Source organism: Engystomops pustulosus, chromosome 7 (genome assembly GCF_040894005.1).
Source record: "Engystomops pustulosus chromosome 7, aEngPut4.maternal, whole genome shotgun sequence".
Lineage (NCBI taxonomy): Eukaryota > Metazoa > Chordata > Amphibia > Anura > Leptodactylidae > Engystomops > Engystomops pustulosus.
The window spans coordinates 13,219,170-13,241,473 of NC_092417.1; the positions used below are offsets into that span (position 1 = coordinate 13,219,170).

At 49.9% G+C, this 22,304-nt stretch overlaps 1 protein-coding gene across 4 annotated transcripts in view; it reads right to left on the minus strand.

Annotated features, from left to right (window-relative positions):
• Positions 1 to 5,032, minus strand: part of LOC140069299 (NACHT, LRR and PYD domains-containing protein 3-like) — a 76,947-nt gene extending 71,915 nt beyond the window's left edge. For all 4 annotated transcript variants that reach the window (XR_011848772.1, XM_072114831.1, XM_072114834.1 and 1 more), the window contains exons 1-2: positions 4,959 to 5,032; positions 1,024 to 1,085 (exon numbers count right to left, since the gene is read on the minus strand). Coding sequence is in view for 3 of the 4 variants with exons in the window: in XM_072114831.1 (XP_071970932.1) it covers positions 1,024 to 1,075 (52 nt within the window). In the remaining variant the exon portion in view is untranslated. The remainder of the gene's footprint in view (positions 1 to 1,023; positions 1,086 to 4,958) is intronic.
• Between the last annotated feature and the right edge of the window lie 17,272 nt (positions 5,033 to 22,304).

Genomic DNA, 22,304 nt, shown 5'->3' on the forward strand with positions numbered 1-22,304 from the left:
AGATTTACTGCCAAAGAAGAACTTTGTACTGTTGTCGGGTTACATCCATCCATTAGATCTCGATAAGAGATCTCAAGGCTTCACACAGACATTATGCTGGAAGAACAGAACACAGGCAGTCCCCGGGTTACATACAAGATAGGGTCTGTAGGTTTGTTCTTAAGTTGAGTTTGTATGTAAGTCGGAACTGTATACTTTATCATTGTAATCCCAGCCAGAACTTTTTTGGTCTCTGTGACAATTGGATTTTAAAAATGTTGGGTTGTCATAAGAATCAATATTAACACTAAAGCTTCATTACAGACACATTTGATAACTGTTTCATCTGTTTACTGTAGCCTAGGACTAAAGTACAATAAATTACCAATATCCAGAGGTTCGTTTGTAGCTATGGGTCGTATGTAAGTCGAGTGTTCTTAAGTAGGGGACCGCCTGTATAGACTGGTGAAACCATTTTAATTTTTGGGACTATAAATAGAAAAATAAATTCCAGTGTTTCTAACAGTTATGGGAAAATATCCCAGAAAATGCTATAAAGTACAGAATCGTATTGAACAGAAGAATAGTCAGGAACGTAAGCCAAATATTGAAAAACCAGAAGAATAGACATAGCAAGCAAAGCTCAGATGAGAGAGCTAGTAAGAAAATATTTAACCAGCAATCATAATAGCGCACGTGGGGGATTTATTAGAGTAGAGAGTCTGCTTCCAGGTGAGAGGAGAAGAGCTTGGAGAAGAGCTGGTTCTGAAGAAGTTTGCAGAGACCCATGCGATAGAACAACATTCAGACTACAGAATTCAGCATCTTCTCATTCTAATATTGCGACCTGCAGAAAACCCGGACACATATCTAACATAAATTACATAGAGTAAAACTTGTGCTTCCAGCTACATCCTCTGCTTATGCTGGAAGTAACCGGGATCAGCTGATCATTCAGGATTAGGCAACAATCCAGAAAACCCCCTTTAATATTGATATTAAATGTATCATTGAAAAGCTGCAATATAAAGGTAAGGTCCCTACCAGAAGTGGATCCTGTCTTCCGATACGGCTTCCGGTACATTCTTGGTTCCATAGTTCTGTCCCTGTAAGATAAAGGACTATGATTTACAGAGAATTTCTTGCATGTCAGTGAAGCTGATCATCTGCCAAAGCTATAAAGAGACTCTGAGACTCTCCACAGAGCAGAGCACAGACCCCGGCACATGTACAGAGGGGAGCACAGACCCTGGCACATGTACAGAGGGGAGCGCAGACCCCGGCACATGTACAGAGGGGAGCACAGACCCCGGCACATGTACAGAGGGGAGCACAGACCCCGGCACATGTACAGAGGGGAGCACAGACCCCGGCACATGTACAGAGGGGAGCACAGACCCCGGCACATGTGCAGAGGGGAGCACAGACCCTGGCACATGTACAGAGGGGAGCACAGACCCCGGCACATGTACAGAGGGGAGCACAGACCCTGGCACATGTACAGAAGGGAGCGCAGACCCCGGCACATGTACAGAGGGGAGCGCAGACCCCGGCACATGTACAGAGGGGAGCACAGACCCTGGCACATGTACAGAAGGGAGCGCAGACCCTGGCACATGTACAGAAGGGAGCGCAGACCCCGGCACATGTACAGAGGGGAGCACAGACCCCGGCACATGTACAGAGAGAGCGCAGACCCCGGCACATGTACAGAGAGAGCGCAGACCCCGGCACATGTACAGAGAGAGCGCAGACCCCGGCACATGTACAGAGGGGAGCGCAGACCCCGGCACATGTACAGAGGGAAGCGCAGACCCCGGCACATGTACAGAGGGGAGCGCAGACCCCGGCACATGTACAGAGGGGAGCGCAGACCCCGGCACATGTACAGAGGGGAGCGCAGACCCCGGCACATGTACAGAGGGGAGCGCAGACCCCGGCACATGTACAGAGGGGAGCGCAGACCCCGGCACATGTACAGAGGGGAGCGCAGACCCCGGCACATGTACAGAGAGGAGCGCAGACCCCGGCACATGTACAGAGGGGAGCGCAGACCCCGGCACATGTACAGAGAGAGCGCAGACCCCGGCACATGTACTACTGCTGGTGATACTGTAATAATGATGACCGTGCCACCTCCGGACGGAGAAGCCATAATGAATCTCCCCACGATGTCTCGCATAAATACACAGAACACTTTATTTTATGGTGTAAAAATGGCCACAATTTTATTCAAATCACAGGACTAAAACAGGACTAGAGGAGGAGGAGTCAGATGAGTTGCTGGGGGTGGGAATCACCCATACGGTGAGTAGCAGGGCCGGTTTTAGTGGGGCCCTGGGCAAAACTAAAAGTGAGGCCACCAAAATAAAAATAAAACAGCAGCCACCCCAATCCCACCCCTAGCAGCCTACCCCTGATTCCCAGCACAGACACATTTTTAAAAAGTGCCCACACCCTGATCAGAAAATGCTGACAACATTACTAATGACTGATGCTACACATAAAGATGCCGTCTGGTATCAGTCAGTGACACAGACATTAGTGGCATCTGGTACCTTACAGGTGATATCTGCTCCATTGGGAAGAGGACTTCACTACCATTTCTCCCAGCCACAGTATATAGCCTGTAGCCCCTGAACCCCAGTATATAGCCTGCTGTCCCTGCCCCCAGTATACAGCCTGCAGCCCCTGCCCCCCCAGTATACAGCCTGCAGCCCTTGCCCCACCCGGCATATAGCCAGCAGCCCCTCCGGCTGGTCCACTTTTATCCATCATTGCTTTGACTCCATGTTCCCGCGCGGTCTATCGCATACGTTATGACGTCAGTAGAGTGTCAGCAAGTGTCAGCATAGCCGTCGCTATGTGCAGCAGAGGTCGGCAGACGCCATGTGATGACATCATTGGGGCTCATTTACTAAGTGTCCGAACGCCGCACTTTCGTCGGGTTTCGCGATTATTTCCGTTTTGCATCGAATTGCCCCGGGTTTTTGGAGCATGCGCTCGGATTGTGGCGCATCGGCGCCAGCTTGCATGCAACACAAATCGGGGGGCGTGGGAGAACCCGACGGATTCAGACAAACCGCGGAATTTAAAAAAGGAATTGTGTCGCAAGATCAAGCACTCACATGCACCAGGAAGAAGAAGCAGGTGAACTCCGGCGGACCTCGGCGCAGCAGCGACAGATGCAGGAACTCGGGCGCACGGGCTTAGTGAATCACGGCAGACCTGATTCCTCGCCGGACAGCGCGCCTCGGGATCTCGACGGGACCGGGTAAGTAAATCTGCCCCTATGGGTGGGATAGTGGCAGGTGCCTTCTGAATAATACACCCGCCATGTATGGAGTGGACTCAGTCCGGATGTTCTCTGCATACATACCTTTACAACAAGTGGCTCAGATTTATCAAAACTAGTGCAGTCCGTACTATGTGCAGTGTACCCCACGATGGTGCAGAGTGCAGCAGATTATAGAACATTGCCGCACGGTCTCCAATTATCAGGTGCACTGCTCGGGAAGTGTGCACCAACTATTTTTTAGGTGCAGCCTTAACATAGAGGGGGGGCACATTTACTTACCTGTCCGAGTCGCGATCTCCGAGGAACCAGCACTGTGCCGCGATCCACGTAGATCCTGCGCCCGATATCCTGCATGTGTCGCTTCCCGCTCAGGTCCGCCGGAGTTCACCTTCATCTTCCCGGTGCATGTAAGTGCATTGTCTTGCGACACAAATTTTAATGTTAAATCCCACGCTTAGTCCGAATCCGGCAAATCGTTCGACGGCCCTCCCCCCCCCCAATTTCTGTCGCATGAAAGCCAGCGCCGATGAGCCAAAATCCGATCGCGTGCGCCAAAAAACCCTTCTAAATTTGGACCCTTCGTAAATGAGCCCCAGCTCCAATTCTGTGGAGTTGCTGTATAAAATGTGGCACAAACTCAGACTAAGCAGTAACAGCGCCTTTAGATGATATTGGGGCTCATTTACTAAGTGTCCGAATCGCACACTTTTGTCGGGTTTCCCGAATTTTCCCGTTGTGCGCAAAATTGCCCTGGGTTTTTGGCGCACGCGATCGGATTGTGTCGCATCAGCGCCGGATAGCATGCGACGAAAATGGGGGGCGTGGCCATAGGACAACCCGACGGATTCGGACAAACCGCGGAATTTAAAAAACGATTTGTGTCGCAAGATCAAGCACTCACATGCACCGGGAAGAAGAAGGTGAACTCCGGCCGACCTCGGCACAGCAGCAACACAGGAAGGAACTCGGGCGCACGATCTTCATGAATGGCGCCGGACCCGAATCCTCGTCGGACAACGCGCCGCGGGATCGCGACAGGACCGGGTAAGTAAATCTGCCCTATTGTTTCTGTCTTGTCGGTCACAGAGCAGTCGCGACACAAAACTGGCGCAGACACTTTATAAATACATGGGCAAGCTCCAAAGATTTTTTTGTTCAGTGCAAAGTCAGACAGAAAACTTGCGCAGCCAGAATAATAGATCTGGGCCATTACTTTTTATTGACCCTTAGTGAAGGGGTTAACCAGAAGGGAAAAAAATAGTTCAGTCTCCTAGAAAGCAGTGAAAAATAAAATAATAATTTTTTATTAAAGTGTTTTTAAAGTGAAAAAAATAATTAAAAAAACATGATAAAAACCTAAAATATCTGCTATCTTTGTCATCGCGCCAACAAACAGAATGGAGTTAAAACACAAAAGTTAAAAAACAAAGTTACAGAAAGGGTTAAAAAAAATAAAACTCTAAACTATTTTTTTAGTCGCACCTCCCACCACGTAATAATATTATCATTAAACAAAGAAAAGTCAGATCCTTCGAGGGACACGATGAAACTCTTGGGCCTCAGAGTCCAAAACAGACACAAAGAATGGGGTAAGAAGTGCAGGGACATCCCCAGAGGTGACATCACCTGATGGAGGGAGGTAACGGACAGGCGGGGGGTGACACAGACAGGAGAGACGCACCTGAGGAGCCGCAGGGATCTGTGCTGTCAGGGAACAATCCCAGGATAATGATGATGTCACCAAAGGGGCGGGGCCTCACAAAATACCAGGATCACAGGAAGTGACTGAGGGATAGGAGGAGAGAGAGGGGAGCGAGGTCTGCAGGACAGGAGAGGGAGATGTTATTTACATAGGACTGTATGTTAGAGGGGAGCGAGGTCTGCAGGACAGGAGGGAGGGATGTTATTTACATGGGACTGTATGTTAGAGGGGAGAGAGGTCTGCAGGACAGGAGAGGGAGATGTTATTTACATAGGACTGTATGTTAGAGGGGAGCGAGGTCTGCAGGACAGGAGGGGGGGGTGTTATTTACATGGGACTGTATGTTGGAGGGGAGCGAGGTCTGCAGGACAGGAGAGGGAGATGTTATTTACATAGGACTGTATGTTAGAGGGGAGCGAGGTCTGCAGGACAGGAGGGGGGGGTGTTATTTACATGGGACTGTATGTTAGAGGGGAGAGAGGTCTGCAGGACAGGAGAGGGAGATGTTATTTACATAGGACTGTATGTTAGAGGGGAGCGAGGTCTGCAGGACAGGAGGGGGGTGTTATTTACATGGGACTGTATGTTAGGGGGGAGCGAGGTCTGACAGGACAGGAGGGGGAGATGTTATTTACATGGGACTGTATATTAGAGGGGAATGAGGTCTGCAGGACAGGAGGGGGTGATATTTACATGGGACTGTATGTTGGAGAGGAGCGAGGTCTGCAGGACAGGAGGGGGAGATGTTATTTACATGGGACTGTATGTTGGAGAGGAGCGAGGTCTGCAGGACAGGAGGGGGAGATGTTATTTACATGGGACTGTATATTAGAGGGGAGCGAGGTCTGCAGGACAGGAGGGGGTGGTGTTATTTACATGGGACTGTATATTAGAGGGGATTGAGGTCTGCAGGACAGGAGGGGGTGGTGTTATTTACATGGGACTGTATATTAGAGGGGATTGAGGTCTGCAGGACAGGAGGGGGAGATGTTATTTACATGGGACTGTATATTAGAGGGGAGCGAGGTCTGCAGGACAGGAGGGGGTGGTGTTATTTACATGGGACTGTATGTTAGGGGGGAGCGAGGTCTGCAGGACAGGAGGGGGTGGTGTTATTTACATGGGACTGTATGTTGGAGGGGAGCGAGGTCTGCAGTACAGGAGGGGGTGTTATTTACATGGGACTGTATGTTGGAGGTGAGTGAGGTCTGCAGGACAGGAGGGAGGGATGTTATTTACATGGGACTGTATGTTGGAGGGGAGCGAGGTCTGCAGGACAGGAGGGGGTGTGTTATTTACATGGGACTGTATGTTGGAGAGGAGCGAGGTCTGCAGGACAGGAGGGGGGGTGTTATTTACATGGGACTGTATGTTGGAGAGGAGCGAGGTCTGCAGGACAGGAGGGGGTGGTGTTATTTACATGGGACTGTATGTTAGAGGGAAGCAAGGTCTGCAGGACAGGAGGGGGTGGTGTTATTTACATGGGGCTGTATGTTGGAGGGGAGCGAGGTCTGCAGGACAGGAGACGGCACAGGGAGAGGGAAGGGGCGGATGAGGGGCCAGAATAGGGCAGTGATGTGGAGGGGCTGAAGAGAGGGGAGTGACATGTCTGACATGGGACTGCGGGATGAAGGGTAATATCAACGTGGTTTCTCTTTTACATAGGACCTAACGCTGGAAGGGGTTAATAACGCGGAGGGGGTGTCTTTCATGGGACTGCAGATTGAAGGGGCTTAACCCCTTAAGGACGCAGGGTTTTTCCGCTCATTTCTCGCTCTCCACCTTCAAAAATCCATAACGTTTTCATTTTTACGTGTACAGACCTGTGTGAGGGCTTATTTTGTGCGTAACAAATTTTACTTTCCCGTAATGTTATTTATTTTAACATGCCGTGTACTGCGAAGCTGAAAAAAAATTCCAAATGTGGAAAAATTGAAAAAAAAAAAACGCACGTCACGTTCTTGTGGGCTCAGTTTTTTCGACTTTGACTGTGCACTCAAAATAACACCTCTACTTTATTCTTTGGTTCAGTGCGATCGCGGTGATACCAAATTTATATAGGTTTTATTGTGTTTTAATACATTTTCAAAAATTAAACGAATGTGTACAAAAAAGAAAAAAAAATTTGCCATCTTCTGACGCTAATAACTTTTTCATACTTTGGCGCACGGAGCTGTGTGAGGTGTCATTTTTTGCGAAATGAGGCGACGTTTTCATTGCTACCATTCTGAGGTCTGTGCGACATTTTGATCATTTTTTATTTCATTTTTTATGTGATGTAAAAAGGTGTAAAAGTCGCATTTCGGACATTTGGGCGCCATTTCCCGCCTCGGAGGTCACCGCCGCCCGTAACCGTTTTTATATTTTGATAGATCGGGCATTTTGGGACGCGGCGATACCTAATGTGTCTGTGATTTTTACTGTTTATTATGTTTTATATCCGTTCTAGGGAAAGAGGGGTGATTTGAATTTTTAATATTTTATAAATTTTTTTTATTTTTTAAACTTTTTTTTTTCTTTTTTTTCCCACTATTTCTTAGACCATCTAGGGTACATTAACCCTAGATGGTCAGATCGCTCCTACCATATACTGCAATACTTCTGTATTGCAATATATGGCATTTTTGCAGCTCATTGTAACGAATCTGCAGAAGCCAGATAGCTTCGGGTCAAACGAAGACCCGAGGCTACCATGGCAACCGATCGCCGCCCCCCGATGACATTAGGGGGCGCGGCGATCGTAATAAAGATGCCGGCGCCCGCGCGGCGCCGTCTTTTAAACGCCACCGGCAACTTTGCCGGAGGCAGTGAAAGGGTTAATAGCTGCGATCGGTGCATGCACCGACCGCGGTTATTAGCGGTGGGGGTTTGCTGCCATATGCAAAAACCCCCACCCTTGTATGAAGAGGACTCAGCCCGTGAGCCCTCTTCATACACTCCTTATACCTCTGCGCCGTAGAGCTACAGCGCAGAGCGTTAAGGGGTTAAAGGAAAGTGGAAAACAAGGGAAAACAAAAACAATACAGAGGGAGAAGGAGCGCCCCCTGGTGTAGAAACCAGTTCACCATTTCAAACATAGAAAATAGTGTTTGCGTTTAACCTCTCACCGTATCGCGTTGTGCTGCCAGTACATCCCTGTATACAGCTTATCACAGCCACTGTCGGTACATCCCTGTATACAGCTTATCACAGCCCCTGCCGGTACATCCCTGTATACAGCTTATCACAGCCACTGCCGGTACATCCCTGTATACAGCTTATCACAGCCACTGCCGGTACATCACTGTATACAGCTTATCACAGCCACTGCCGATACATCACTGTATACAGCTTATCACAGCCACTGCCTGTACATCCCTGTATACAGCTTATCACAGCCACTGCCGGTACATCCCTGTATACAGCTTATCACAGCCACTGCCGGTACATCCCTGTATACAGCTTATCACAGCCACTGCCGGTACATCCCTGTATACAGCTTATCACAGCCACTGTCGGTACATCCCTGTATACAGCTTATCACAGCCACTGCCGGTACATCGCTGTATACAGCTTATCACAGCCACTGCCGGTACATCCCTGTATACAGCTTATCACAGCCACTGCCGGTACATCCCTGTATACAGCTTATCACAGCCACTGCCGGTACATCCCTGTATACAGCTTATCACAGCCACTGCCGGTACATCCCTGTATACAGCTTATCACAGCCACTGCAGGTACATCCCTGTATACAGCTTATCACAGCCACTGCCGGTACATCCCTGTATACAGCTTATCACAGCCACTGCCGGTACATCCCTGTATACAGCTTATCACAGCCACTGCCGGTACATCCCTGTATACAGCTTATCACAGCCACTGCCGGTACATCCCTGTATACAGCTTATCACAGCCACTGCCGGTACATCCCTATATACAGCTTATCACAGCCCCTGCCGGTACATCCCTGTATACAGCTTATCACAGCCACTGCCGGTACATCACTGTATACAGCTTATCACAGCCACTGCCGGTACATCCCTGTATACAGCTTATCACAGCCACTGCCGGTACATCCCTGTATACAGCTTATCACAGCCACTGCCGGTACATCCCTGTATACAGCTTATCACAGCCTCTGCCGGTACATCCCTGTATACAGCTTATCACAGCCACTGCCGGTACATCCCTGTATACAGCTTATCACAGCCACTGCCGGTACATCCCTGTATACAGCTTATCACAGCCACTGCCGGTACATCCCTGTATACAGCTTATCACAGCCACTGCCGGTACATCCCTGTATACAGCTTATCACAGCCACTGCCGGTACATCACTGTATACAGCTTATCACAGCCACTGCCGGTACATCCCTGTATACAGCTTATCACAGCCACTGCCGGTACATCCCTGTATACAGCTTATCACAGCCACTGCCGGTACATCACTGTATACAGCTTATCACAGCCACTGCCGGTACATCCCTGTATACAGCTTATCACAGCCACTGCCGGTACATCCCTGTATACAGCATATCACAGCCACTGCAGGTACATCCCTGTATACAGCATATCACAGCCACTGCAGGTACATCCCTGTATACAGCATATCACAGCCACTGCCGGTACATCCCTGTATACAGCTTATCACAGCCACTGCCGGTACATCCCTGTATACAGCTTATCACAGCCACTGCCGGTACATCGCTGTATACAGCTTATCACAGCCTCTGCCGGTACATCCCTGTATACAGCTTATCACAGCCTCTGCCGGTACATCCCTGTATACAGCTTATCACAGCCACTGCCGGTACATCCCTGTATACAGCTTATCACAGCCTCTGCCGGTACATCGCTGTATACAGCATATCACAGCCACTGCCGGTACATCCCTGTATATAGCTTATCACAGCCACTGCCGGTACATCCCTGTATACAGCTTATCACAGCCACTGCCGGTACATCCCTGTATACAGCTTATCACAGCCACTGCCGGTACATCCCTGTATACAGCTTATCACAGCCACTGCCGGTACATCGCTGTATACAGCTTATCACAGCCTCTGCCGGTACATCCCTGTATATAGCTTATCACAGCCTCTGCCGGTACATCCCTGTATACAGCTTATCACAGCCACTACCGGTACATCCCTGTATACAGCTTATCACAGCCACTGCCGGTACATCCCTGTATACAGCTTATCACAGCCACTGCCGGTACATCCCTGTATACAGCTTATCACAGCCACTGCCGGTACATCCCTGTATACAGCTTATCACAGCCCCTGCCGGTACATCCCTGTATACAGCTTATCACAGCCTCTGCCGGTACATCCCTGTATACAGCTTATCACAGCCACTGCCGGTACATCCCTGTATACAGCTTATCACAGCCACTGCCGGTACATCCCTGTATAAAGCTTATCACAGCCACTGCCGGTACATCCCTGTATACAGCTTATCACAGCCACTGCCGGTACATCCCTGTATACAGCTTATCACAGCCACTGCCGGTACATCCCTGTATACAGCTTATCACAGCCACTGCCGGTACATCCCTGTATACAGCTTATCACAGCCACTGCCGGTACATCCCTGTATACAGCTTATCACAGCCACTGCCGGTACATCGCTGTATACAGCTTATCACAGCCTCTGCCGGTACATCCCTGTATACAGCTTATCACAGCCTCTGCCGGTACATCCCTGTATACAGCTTATCACAGCCACTGCCGGTACATCCCTGTATACAGCTTATCACAGCCTCTGCCGGTACATCGCTGTATACAGCATATCACAGCCACTGCCGGTACATCCCTGTATACAGCATATCACAGCCACTGCCGGTACATCCCTGTATACAGCTTATCACAGCCACTGCCGGTACATCCCTGTATACAGCTTATCACAGCCTCTGCCTGTACATCCCTGTATACAGCTTATCACAGCCACTGCCGGTACATCCCTGTATACAGCTTATCACAGCCACTGCCGGTACATCCCTGTATACAGCTTATCACAGCCACTGCCTGTACATCCCTGTATACAGCTTATCACAGCCACTGCCGGTACATCCCTGTATACAGCTTATCACAGCCACTGCCGGTACATCCCTGTATACAGCTTATCACAGCCACTGCCGGTACATCCCTGTATACAGCTTATCACAGCCACTGCCGGTACATCCCTGTATACAGCTTATCACAGCCACTGCCGGTACATCCCTGTATACAGCTTATCACAGCCACTGCCGGTACATCCCTGTATACAGCTTATCACAGCCACTGCCGGTACATCCCTGTATACAGCTTATCACAGCCACTGCCGGTACATCGCTGTATACAGCTTATCACAGCCACTGCCGGTACATCCCTGTATACAGCTTATCACAGCCACTGCCGGTACATCCCTGTATACAGCTTATCACAGCCACTGCCGGTACATCCCTGTATACAGCTTATCACAGCCACTGCCTGTACATCCCTGTATACAGCTTATCACAGCCACTGCCGGTACATCCCTGTATACAGCTTATCACAGCCACTGCCGGTACATCCCTGTATACAGCTTATCACAGCCACTGCCGGTACATCCCTGTATACAGCTTATCACAGCCACTGCCGGTACATCCCTGTATACAGCTTATCACAGCCACTGCCGGTACATCCCTGTATACAGCTTATCACAGCCACTGCCGGTACATCCCTGTATACAGCTTATCACAGCCACTGCCGGTACATCCCTGTATACAGCTTATCACAGCCACTGCCGGTACATCCCTGTATACAGCTTATCACAGCCACTGCCGGTACATCCCTGTATACAGCTTATCACAGCCTCTGCCGGTACATCCCTGTATACAGCTTATCACAGCCACTGCCGGTACATCCCTGTATACAGCTTATCACAGCCTCTGCCTGTACATCCCTGTATACAGCTTATCACAGCCACTGCCGGTACATCCCTGTATACAGCTTATCACAGCCTCTGCCGGTACATCCCTGTATACAGCTTATCACAGCCACTGCCGGTACATCCCTGTATACAGCTTATCACAGCTAATGCCGGTACATCGCTGTATACAGCTTATCACAGCCTCTGCCGGTACATCCCTGTATACAGCTTATCACAGCTAATGCCGGTACATCCCTGTATACAGCTTATCATAGCCACTGCTGGTACATCCCTGTATACAGCTTATCACAGCCACTGCCGGTACATCCCTGTATACAGCTTATCACAGCCACTGCCGGTACATCCCTGTATACAGCTTATCACAGCCACTGCCGGTACATCCCTGTATACAGCTTATCACAGCCTCTGCCTGTACATCCCTGTATACAGCTTATCACAGCCACTGCCGGTACATCCCTGTATACAGCTTATCACAGCCCCTGCCGGTACATCCCTGTATACAGCTTATCACAGCCCCTGCCGGTACATCCCTGTATACAGCTTATCACAGCCACTGCCGGTACATCCCTGTATACAGCATATCATAGCCACTGCCGGTACATCCCTGTATACAGCTTATCACAGCCCCTGCCGGTACATCCCTGTATACAGCTTATCACAGCCCCTGCCGGTACATCCCTGTATACAGCTTATCACAGCCACTGCCGGTACATCACTGTATACAGCTTATCACAGCCACTGCCGGTACATCCCTGTATACAGCTTATCACAGCCACTGCCGGTACATCCCTGTATACAGCTTATCACAGCCACTGCCGGTACATCCCTGTATACAGCTTATCACAGCCACTGCCGGTACATCCCTGTATACAGCTTATCACAGCCACTGCCGGTACATCCCTGTATACAGCTTATCACAGCCCCTGCCGGTACATCCCTGTATACAGCTTATCACAGCCACTGCCGGTACATCCCTGTATACAGCTTATCACAGCTAATGCCGGTACATCCCTGTATACAGCTTATCACAGCCACTGCCGGTACATCCCTGTATACAGCTTATCACAGCCCCTGCCGGTACATCCCTGTATACAGCTTATCACAGCCACTGCCGGTACATCGCTGTATACAGCTTATCACAGCCACTGCCGGTACATCCCTGTATACAGCTTATCACAGCCACTGCCGGTACATCCCTGTATACAGCTTATCACAGCCACTGCCGGTACATCGCTGTATACAGCTTATCACAGCCACTGCCGGTACATCCCTGTATACAGCTTATCACAGCCACTGCCGGTACATCCCTGTATACAGCATATCACAGCCACTGCCGGTACATCCCTGTATACAGCATATCACAGCCACTGCCGGTACATCCCTGTATACAGCTTATCACAGCTAATGCCGGTACATCGCTGTATACAGCTTATCACAGCCACTGCCGGTACATCGCTGTATACACCTTATCACAGCCACTTCCGGTACATCCCTGTATACAGCTTATCACAGCCACTGCCAGTACATCGCTGTATACAGCTTATCACAGCCACCGCCGGTACATCCCTGTATACAGCTTAGCACAGCCACTGCCGGTACATCCCTGTATACAGCTTATCACAGCCACTGCCGGTACATCCCTGTATACAGCTTATCACAGCCACTGCCGATACATCCCTGTATACAGCTTATCACAGCCACTGCCGGTACATCCCTGTATACAGCTTATCACAGCCACTGCTGGTACATCCCTGTATACAGCTTATCACAGCCACTGCAGGTACATCCCTGTATACAGCTTAGCACAGCCACTGCCGGTACATCCCTGTATACAGCTTATCACAGCCACTGCCGGTACATCCCTGTATACAGCTTATCACAGCCACTGCCGGTACATCCCTGTATACAGCTTATCACAGCCCCTGCCGGTACATCCCTGTATACAGCTTATCACAGCCACTGCCGGTACATCCCTGTATACAGCTTATCACAGCTAATGCCGGTACATCCCTGTATACAGCTTATCACAGCCACTGCCGGTACATCCCTGTATACAGCTTATCACAGCTAATGCCGGTACATCCCTGTATACAGCTTATCACAGCCACTGCCGGTACATCCCTGTATACAGCTTATCACAGCCACTGCCGGTACATCCCTGTATACAGCTTATCACAGCCACTGCCGGTACATCCCTGTATACAGCTTATCACAGCCACTGCCGGTACATCCCTGTATACAGCTTATCACAGCCACTGCCGGTACATCCCTGTATACAGCTTATCACAGCCACTGCCGGTACATCGCTGTATACAGCTTATCACAGCCCCTGCCGGTACATCCCTGTATACAGCTTATCACAGCCACTGCCGGTACATCCCTGTATACAGCTTATCACAGCCACTGCCGGTACATCCCTGTATACAGCTTATCACCGCCACTGCCGGTACATCCCTGTATACAGCATATCACAGCCACTGCCGGTACATCACTGTATACAGCTTATCACAGCCACTGCCGGTACATCCCTGTATACAGCTTATCACAGCCCCTGCCGGTACATCCCTGTATACAGCTTATCACAGCTACTGCCGGTACATCCCTGTATACAGCTTATCACAGCCACTGCCTGTACATCCCTGTATACAGCTTATCACAGCCACTGCCGGTACATCCCTGTATACAGCTTATCACAGCCCCTGCCGGTACATCCCTGTATACAGCTTATCACAGCCACTGCCGGTACATCCCTGTATACAGCTTATCACAGCCACTGCCTGTACATCCCTGTATACAGCTTATCACAGCCACTGCCGGTACATCCCTGTATACAGCTTATCACAGCCACTGTTGGTACATCGCTGTATACAGCTTATCACAGCCACTGCCGGTACATCCCTGTATACAGCTTATCACAGCCACTGGCGGTACATCCCTGTATACAGCTTATCACAGCCACTGTTGGTACATCGCTGTATACAGCTTATCACAGCCACTGCCGGTACATCCCTGTATACAGCTTATCACAGCCACTGCCGGTACATCCCTGTATACAGCTTATCACAGCCACTGCCGGTACATCCCTGTATACAGCTTATCACAGCCACTGCCGGTACATCGCTGTATACAGCTTATCACAGCCACTGCCGGTACATCCCTGTATACAGCTTATCACAGCCACTGCCGGTACATCCCTGTATACAGCTTATCACAGCCACTGCCGGTACATCACTGTATACAACTTATCACAGCCACTGCCGGTACATCCCTGTATACAGCTTATCACAGCCCCTGCCGGTACATCCCTGTATACAGCTTATCACAGCCACTGCCGGTACATCGCTGTATACAACTTATCACAGCCACTGCCGGTACATCCCTGTATACAGCTTATCACAGCCCCTGCCGGTACATCGCTGTATACAGCTTATCACAGCCACTGCCGGTACATCCCTGTATACAGCTTATCACAGCCACTGCCTGTACATCATTGTATACAGCTTATCACAGCCACTGCCTGTACATCCCTGTATACAGCTTATCACAGCCACTGCCGGTACATCCCTATATACAGCTTATCACAGCCACTGCCGGTACATCCCTGTATACAGCTTATCACAGCCACTGCCGGTACATCCCTGTATACAGCTTATCACAGCCACTGCCTGTACATCATTGTATACAGCTTATCACAGCCACTGCCTGTACATCCCTGTATACAGCTTATCACAGCCACTGCCGGTACATCCCTGTATACAGCTTATCACAGCCTCTGCCAGTACATCGCTGTATACAGCTTATCACAGCCACTGCCGGAACATCACTGTATACAGCTTATCACAGCCACTGCCGGTACATCACTGTATACAGCTTATCACAGCCACTGCCGGTACATCCCTGTATACAGCTTATCACAGCCACTGCCGGTACATCCCTGTATACAGCTTATCACAGCCACTGCCGGTACATCCCTGTATACAGCTTATCACAGCCACTGCCTGTACATCCCTGTATACAGCTTATCACAGCCCCTGCCGGTACATCCCTGTATACAGCTTATCACAGCCACTGCCGGTACATCCCTGTATACAGCTTATCACAGCCACTGCCGGTACATCCCTGTATACAGCTTATCACAGCCACTGCCTGTACATCCCTGTATACAGCTTATCACAGCCACTGCCGGTACATCCCTGTATACAGCTTATCACAGCCACCGCCGGTACATCGCTGTATACAGCTTATCACAGCCACTGCCGGTACATCCCTCTATACAGCTTATCACACCCACTGCCGGTACATCACTGTATACAGCTTATCACAGCCCCTGCCGCTACATCCCTGTATACAGCTTATCACAGCCACTGCCGGTACATCCCTGTATACAGCTTATCACAGCCACTGCCGGTACATCCCTGTATACAGCTTATCACAGCCACTGCCGGTACATCACTGTATACAGCTTATCACAGCCACTGCCGGTACATCCCTGTATACAGCTTATCACAGCCACTGCCGGTACATCCCTGTATACAGCTTATCACAGCCACTGCCGGTACATCCCTGTATACAGCTTATCACAGCCACTGCCGGTACATCCCTGTATACAGCTTATCACAGCCACTGCCGGTACATCCCTGTATACAGCTTATCACAGCCTCTGCCGGTACATCCCTGTATACAGCTTATCACAGCCACTGCCGGTACATCCCTGTATACAGCTTATCACAGCCACTGCCGGTACATCACTGTATACAGCTTATCACAGCCCCTGCCGCTACATCCCTGTATACAGCTTATCACAGCCACTGCCGGTACATCCCTATATACAGCTTATCACAGCCACTGCTGGTACATCCCTGTATACAGCTTATCACAGCCACTGCCGGTACATCCCTGTATACAGCTTATCACAGCCACTGCTGGTACATCACTGTATACAGCTTATCACAGCCACTGCCGGTACATCACTGTATACAACTTATCACAGCCACTGCCGGTACATCCCTGTATACAGCTTATCACAGCCCCTGCCGGTACATCGCTGTATACAGCTTATCACAGCCACTGCCGATACATCACTGTATACAACTTATCACAGCCACTGCCGGTACATCGCTGTATACAGCTTATCACAGCCACTGCCGGTACATCACTGTATACAACTTATCACAGCCACTGCCGGTACATCCCTGTATACAGCTTATCACAGTCACTGCCGGTACATCGCTATATACAGCTTATCACAGCCACTGCCGGTACATCCCTGTATACAGCTTATCACAGCCACTGCATGTACATCCCTGTATACAGCTAATCACAGCCACTGCCGGTACATCCCTGTATACAGCTTATCACAGCCACTGCCGGTACATCCCTGTATACAGCTTATCACAGCCCCTGCCGGTACATCCCTGTATACAGTTTATCACAGCCACTGCCGGTACATCCCTGTATACAGTACAGCTTATCACAGCCACTGCCGGTACATCGCTGTATACAGCTTATCACAGCCACTGCCGGTACATCCCTGTATACAGCTTATCACAGCCACTGCCGGTACATCACTGTATACAGCTTATCACAGCCACTGCCGGTACATCACTGTATACAGCTTATCACAGCCACTGCCGGTACATCCCTGTATACAGCTTATCACAGCCACTGCCGGTACATCCCTGTATACAGTTTATCACAGCCACTGCCGGTACATCCCTGTATATAGTTTATCACAGCCACTGCCGGTACATCCCTGTACACAGCTTATCACAGCCACTGCCGGTACATCGCTGTATACAGCTTATCACAGCCACTGCCGGTACATCCCTGTATACAGCTTATCACAGCCACTGCCGGTACATCCCTGTATACAGCTTATCACAGCCACTGCCGGTACATCCCTGTATACAGCTTATCACAGCCACTGCCGGTACATCCCTGTATACAGCTTATCACAGCCACTGCCGGTACATCCCTGTATACAGCTTATCACAGCCACTGCCGGTACATCCCTGTATACAGCTTATCACAGCCACTGCCGGTACATCCCTGTATACAGCTTATCACAGCCACTGCCGGTACATCCCTGTATACAGCTCATCACAACCGTGGACGGTACATTGCTGTATACAGCTTATCACAGCCACTGCATTAATGAGGGGAGGCTACTGCTAAACACTGCATCAATGAGGGGAGGCTACTGCTAAACACTCCATCAATGAGGGGAGGCTACTGCTAAACACTGGATTAATGAGGGGAGGCTACTGCTAAACATTGCCTTAATGAGGGGAGGCTACTGCTTAACAATGCATTAATGAGGAAGGCTACTGCTAAACACTGGATTAATGAGGGGAGGCTACTGCTAAACACTGGATTAATGAGGGGAGGCTACTGCTAAACACTGGATTAATGAGGGGAGTCTTCTGCTAAACATTGCCTTAATGAGGGGAGGCTACTGCTAAACAATGCATTAATGAGGGAGGCTACTGCTAAACACTACATTAATGAGGGGAGGCTACTGCTAAACACTGCATCAATGAGGGGAGGCTACTGCTAAACACTGCATTAATGAGGGGAGGCTACTGCTAAACACTGCATTCATGAGGGGAGGCTACTGCTAAACACTGGATAAATGAGGGGAGGCTACTTTTAAACACTGCATTAATGAGGGGAGGCTACTGCTAAACAATGCATTAATGAGGGGAGGCTACTGCTAAACAATGCATTAATGAGGCAGGCTACTGGTAAACACTGCATTAATGAGGGGAGGCTACTGCTAAACAATGCATTAATGAGGCAGGCTACTGCTAAACACTCCATCAATGAGGGGAGGCTACTGCTAAACACTGGATTAATGAGGGGAGGCTGCTGGATATTTCCATAATGAGGGGAGGCTACAGGTTCCCTGTGGTGGAGGACATGGGGGGTGCAGGTCCTCTGTGGCGGAGGACATGGGGGGTGCAGAGTTTTGCTAGAAGGAAAGGGAATGAGACAAATGAGTAAGTGTGGGGAGGTGGGGGACATGGACGTGCTGGCTGTGTAAGGAGGAGGGGGACAAGGACGTGCTGGCTGTGTAAGGAGGAGGGGGACAAGGACGTGCTGGCTTTGTAAGGAGGAGGGGGACAAGGACGTGCTGGCTGTGTAAGGAGGAGGGGGACAAGGACGTGCTGGCTGTGTAAGGAGGAGGGGGACATGGACGTGCTGGCTGTGTATGGAGGAGGGGGACAAGAACGTGCTGGCTGTATAAGGAGGAGGGGGACAAGGACGTGCTGGCTGTGTAAGGAGGAGGGGGACAAGGACGCGCTGGCTGTTTAAGGAGGAGGGGGACAAGGACGTGCTGGCTGCGTAAGGACGAGGGGGACAAGGACGCGCTGGCTGCGTAAGGAGGAGGGGGACAAGGACGCGCTGGCTGCGTAAGGAGGAGGGGGACAAGGACGCGCTGGCTGTGTAAGGAGGAGGGGGACAAGGACGCGCTGGCTGCGTAAGGAGGAGGGGGACAAGGACGCGCTGGCTGTGTAAGGAGGAGGGGGACAAGGACGCGCTGGCTGTGTAAGGAGGAGGGGGACAAGGACGCGCTGGCTGTGTAAGGAGGAGGGGGACAAGGACACGCTGGCTGTGTAAGGAGGAGGGGGACAAGGATGTGCTGGCTCTGTAAGGAGGAGGGGGACAAGGACGCGCTGGCTGTGTAAGGAGGAGGGGGACAAGGACGTGCTGGCTGTGTAAGGAGGAGGGGGACAAGGACGCGCTGGCTGTGTAAGGAGGAGGGGGACAAGGACGCGCTGGCTGTGTAAGGAGGCGGGGGACAAGGACACGCTGGCTGTGTAAGGAGGAGGGGGACCAGGATGTGCTGGCTGTGTAAGGAGGAGGGGGAGAAGGACGTGCTGGCTGTGTAAGGAGGAGGGGGACAAGGACGTGCTGGCTGTGTAAGGAGGAGGGGGACAAGGACGTGCTGGCTGTGTAAGGAGGAGGGGGACATGGGTTGAGGCTGTGTGAGCAGGAGAACATGGAGGTGAAATGTTTCATGTAGAACCACAGGTCCCAGCACTACGACACTGCAGACTTCCTTTACTCTGTACAAGTAAAATCATCCAGGAAGCACGGATAGTATAACATGAGCCGCTCTGCTGCCGGGGCTTCCTGTAGGCTTCTAACTTTACCGAATAGAGGAAGTCTGTATTATCACCTGCTACATTTATCTGATGAGCCGTTCTGGGACCTGTGGTTCTACACGGAATACGTCTGTATCTTCTGGGTGTAGCACCGTGCACCTGTGTGGTGTTAAGGGTGAACAGACCGCAGCCATTCAGTTGACCCGAATCCTGTGTCTGTGTGAAGCACTGCCCGGTCCCGGTCCCGTTCTCATCTCCCGGTCCTCATTCACAAGCTATGACGCCGTTTGTGGCCAAACATTTAGCAAACTTGTACACATAGTTATCACATCTTATTATGGTTGTGACTAAATCCCATGACTCAGAGGTACCCGTCCTCCCCAGTCATGGGATTTAGCTGGCTCTGTATGAGCTGTCTATTTCCCATGACTGGGAAGGACCTATTCGCCCCCTAGTGGCGAGGTGCTGGATAATTATAGGATTTAGCCTTCTCACATGAAGGAGACTATTTCCTATAACTCAGAGGGACCTGGTCCTCCCCAGTCATGGGAATTAGTCTGCTCTGTATGAACTGTCTATTTCCCATGACCTGGAGGGACTCTTTATTCTCTTATTGGTTTTGACTTGATCTATGAGAGTTTTTGGCTTCTTCATGCTAAATACACACTTAATTTATATTTTGTATAATTTTTAACATTGACTAAAGTACCAAACTACCATTTCCCCTTGTACAGAAGGATGTTTTCTACCTACTATAGGGGGAGATTGGGTTATGCAGGAGAAGGTCCTTCTGAGTAATGGGGTTTAGCCTCCTCATATAGAAATGACTATTTCCCATGACCCAGAAGGACCTTTTCTATCTACTATAGGGGGAGATTGGGTTATGTAGGAGAAGGTCCTTCTGAGTAATGGGGATTAGCCGCCTCATATAGAAATGACTATTTCCCATGACCCAGAAGGACCTTTTCTATCTACTATAGGGGGAGATTGGGTTATGCAGGAGAAGGTCCTTCTGAGTAATGGGGATTAGCCGCCTCATATAGAAATGACTATTTCCCATATGTCAGAAGGACCTTTTCTATGTATTATACAGGGAGAAGGCCCCATGTAGGAGAGGTCTTTCTGAGTTATAGGATCCTCATATAGAAATTACTATTTCCTATAACCCAGAAGGACCTTTCCTATCTATTATGTAGTGAGAAGGTCACATGTAGGAGAGGTCCTTCTGAGTGATGGGATATAGACGCCTCATATAGAAAAAGTCCACAGAAATAGAGAAAATAATTTCACTATGACCGGAGCTCCCAATATTATTCTTCTTATTCATTATTCCATCTTAAACCATCGATGAACAGCACCAATCTTCAGTTTCTCCCGCTGAAAGTATGTCACCATTCACTAGCACCATCGCACTCTCATTCTCCTTCTTTAATTATATTGTAGATGGGAGAAAATATGCAGCCAGGTGGTGTGGTACGTTCCAACAAGGTTAAAATTTATTTCAGTTCATCATACTCACAGGAGTCAATTAAAAATGTGCATATCACACGTTCAAATAACGGGACGCTAGCTTTTCTATCCGCCTGACCCGGGGTTTCTCCGACAACGCCCGGAAGAAGCCTTGCCGGCGAAACCCTGGGTCGGGCAGATAGGAAAGCTAGCGTCCCGTTATTTGAATGTGTGATATGCACATTTTTAATTGACTCTTGTGACTCACGGTCTTATACCGTGAGTAGCTTCTTAAGGGGCAAACTTAACTTCTGTTCAGTACAGAGCCGGCTACTAAAGGAACAGGAGGAGAGCTCCCTGAAGTCACTATTATAGCCTGATGTATTCTGAAGAGAAACGAATCAGTATTGCAGTCTGTTCAGTACAGAAAAGACTAGACCAGAGCTGAATGTACAGGACAGAGACAGACTGGAGCTGTCACTATTCTAGGCTGTACAGGACAGAGACGGATAGAGCGGAGCTGTCACTATTCTAGGCTGTACAGGACAGAGACGGATAGAGCGGAGCTGTCACTATTCTAGGCTGTACAGAGAGGGATAGAGCGGAGCTGTCACTATTCTAGGCTGTACAGGACAGAGACGGATAGAGCGGAGCTGTCACTATTCTAGGCTGTACAGAGAGGGATAGAGCAGAGCTGTCACTATTCTAGGCTGTACAGAGAGGGATAGAGCGGAGCTGTCACTATTCTAGGCTGTACAGAGAGGGATAGAGCGGAGCTGTCACTGTTCTAGGCTGTACAGAGAGGGATAGAGCGGAGCTGTCACTATTCTAGGCTGTACAGAGAGGGATAGAGCAGAGCTGTCACTATTCT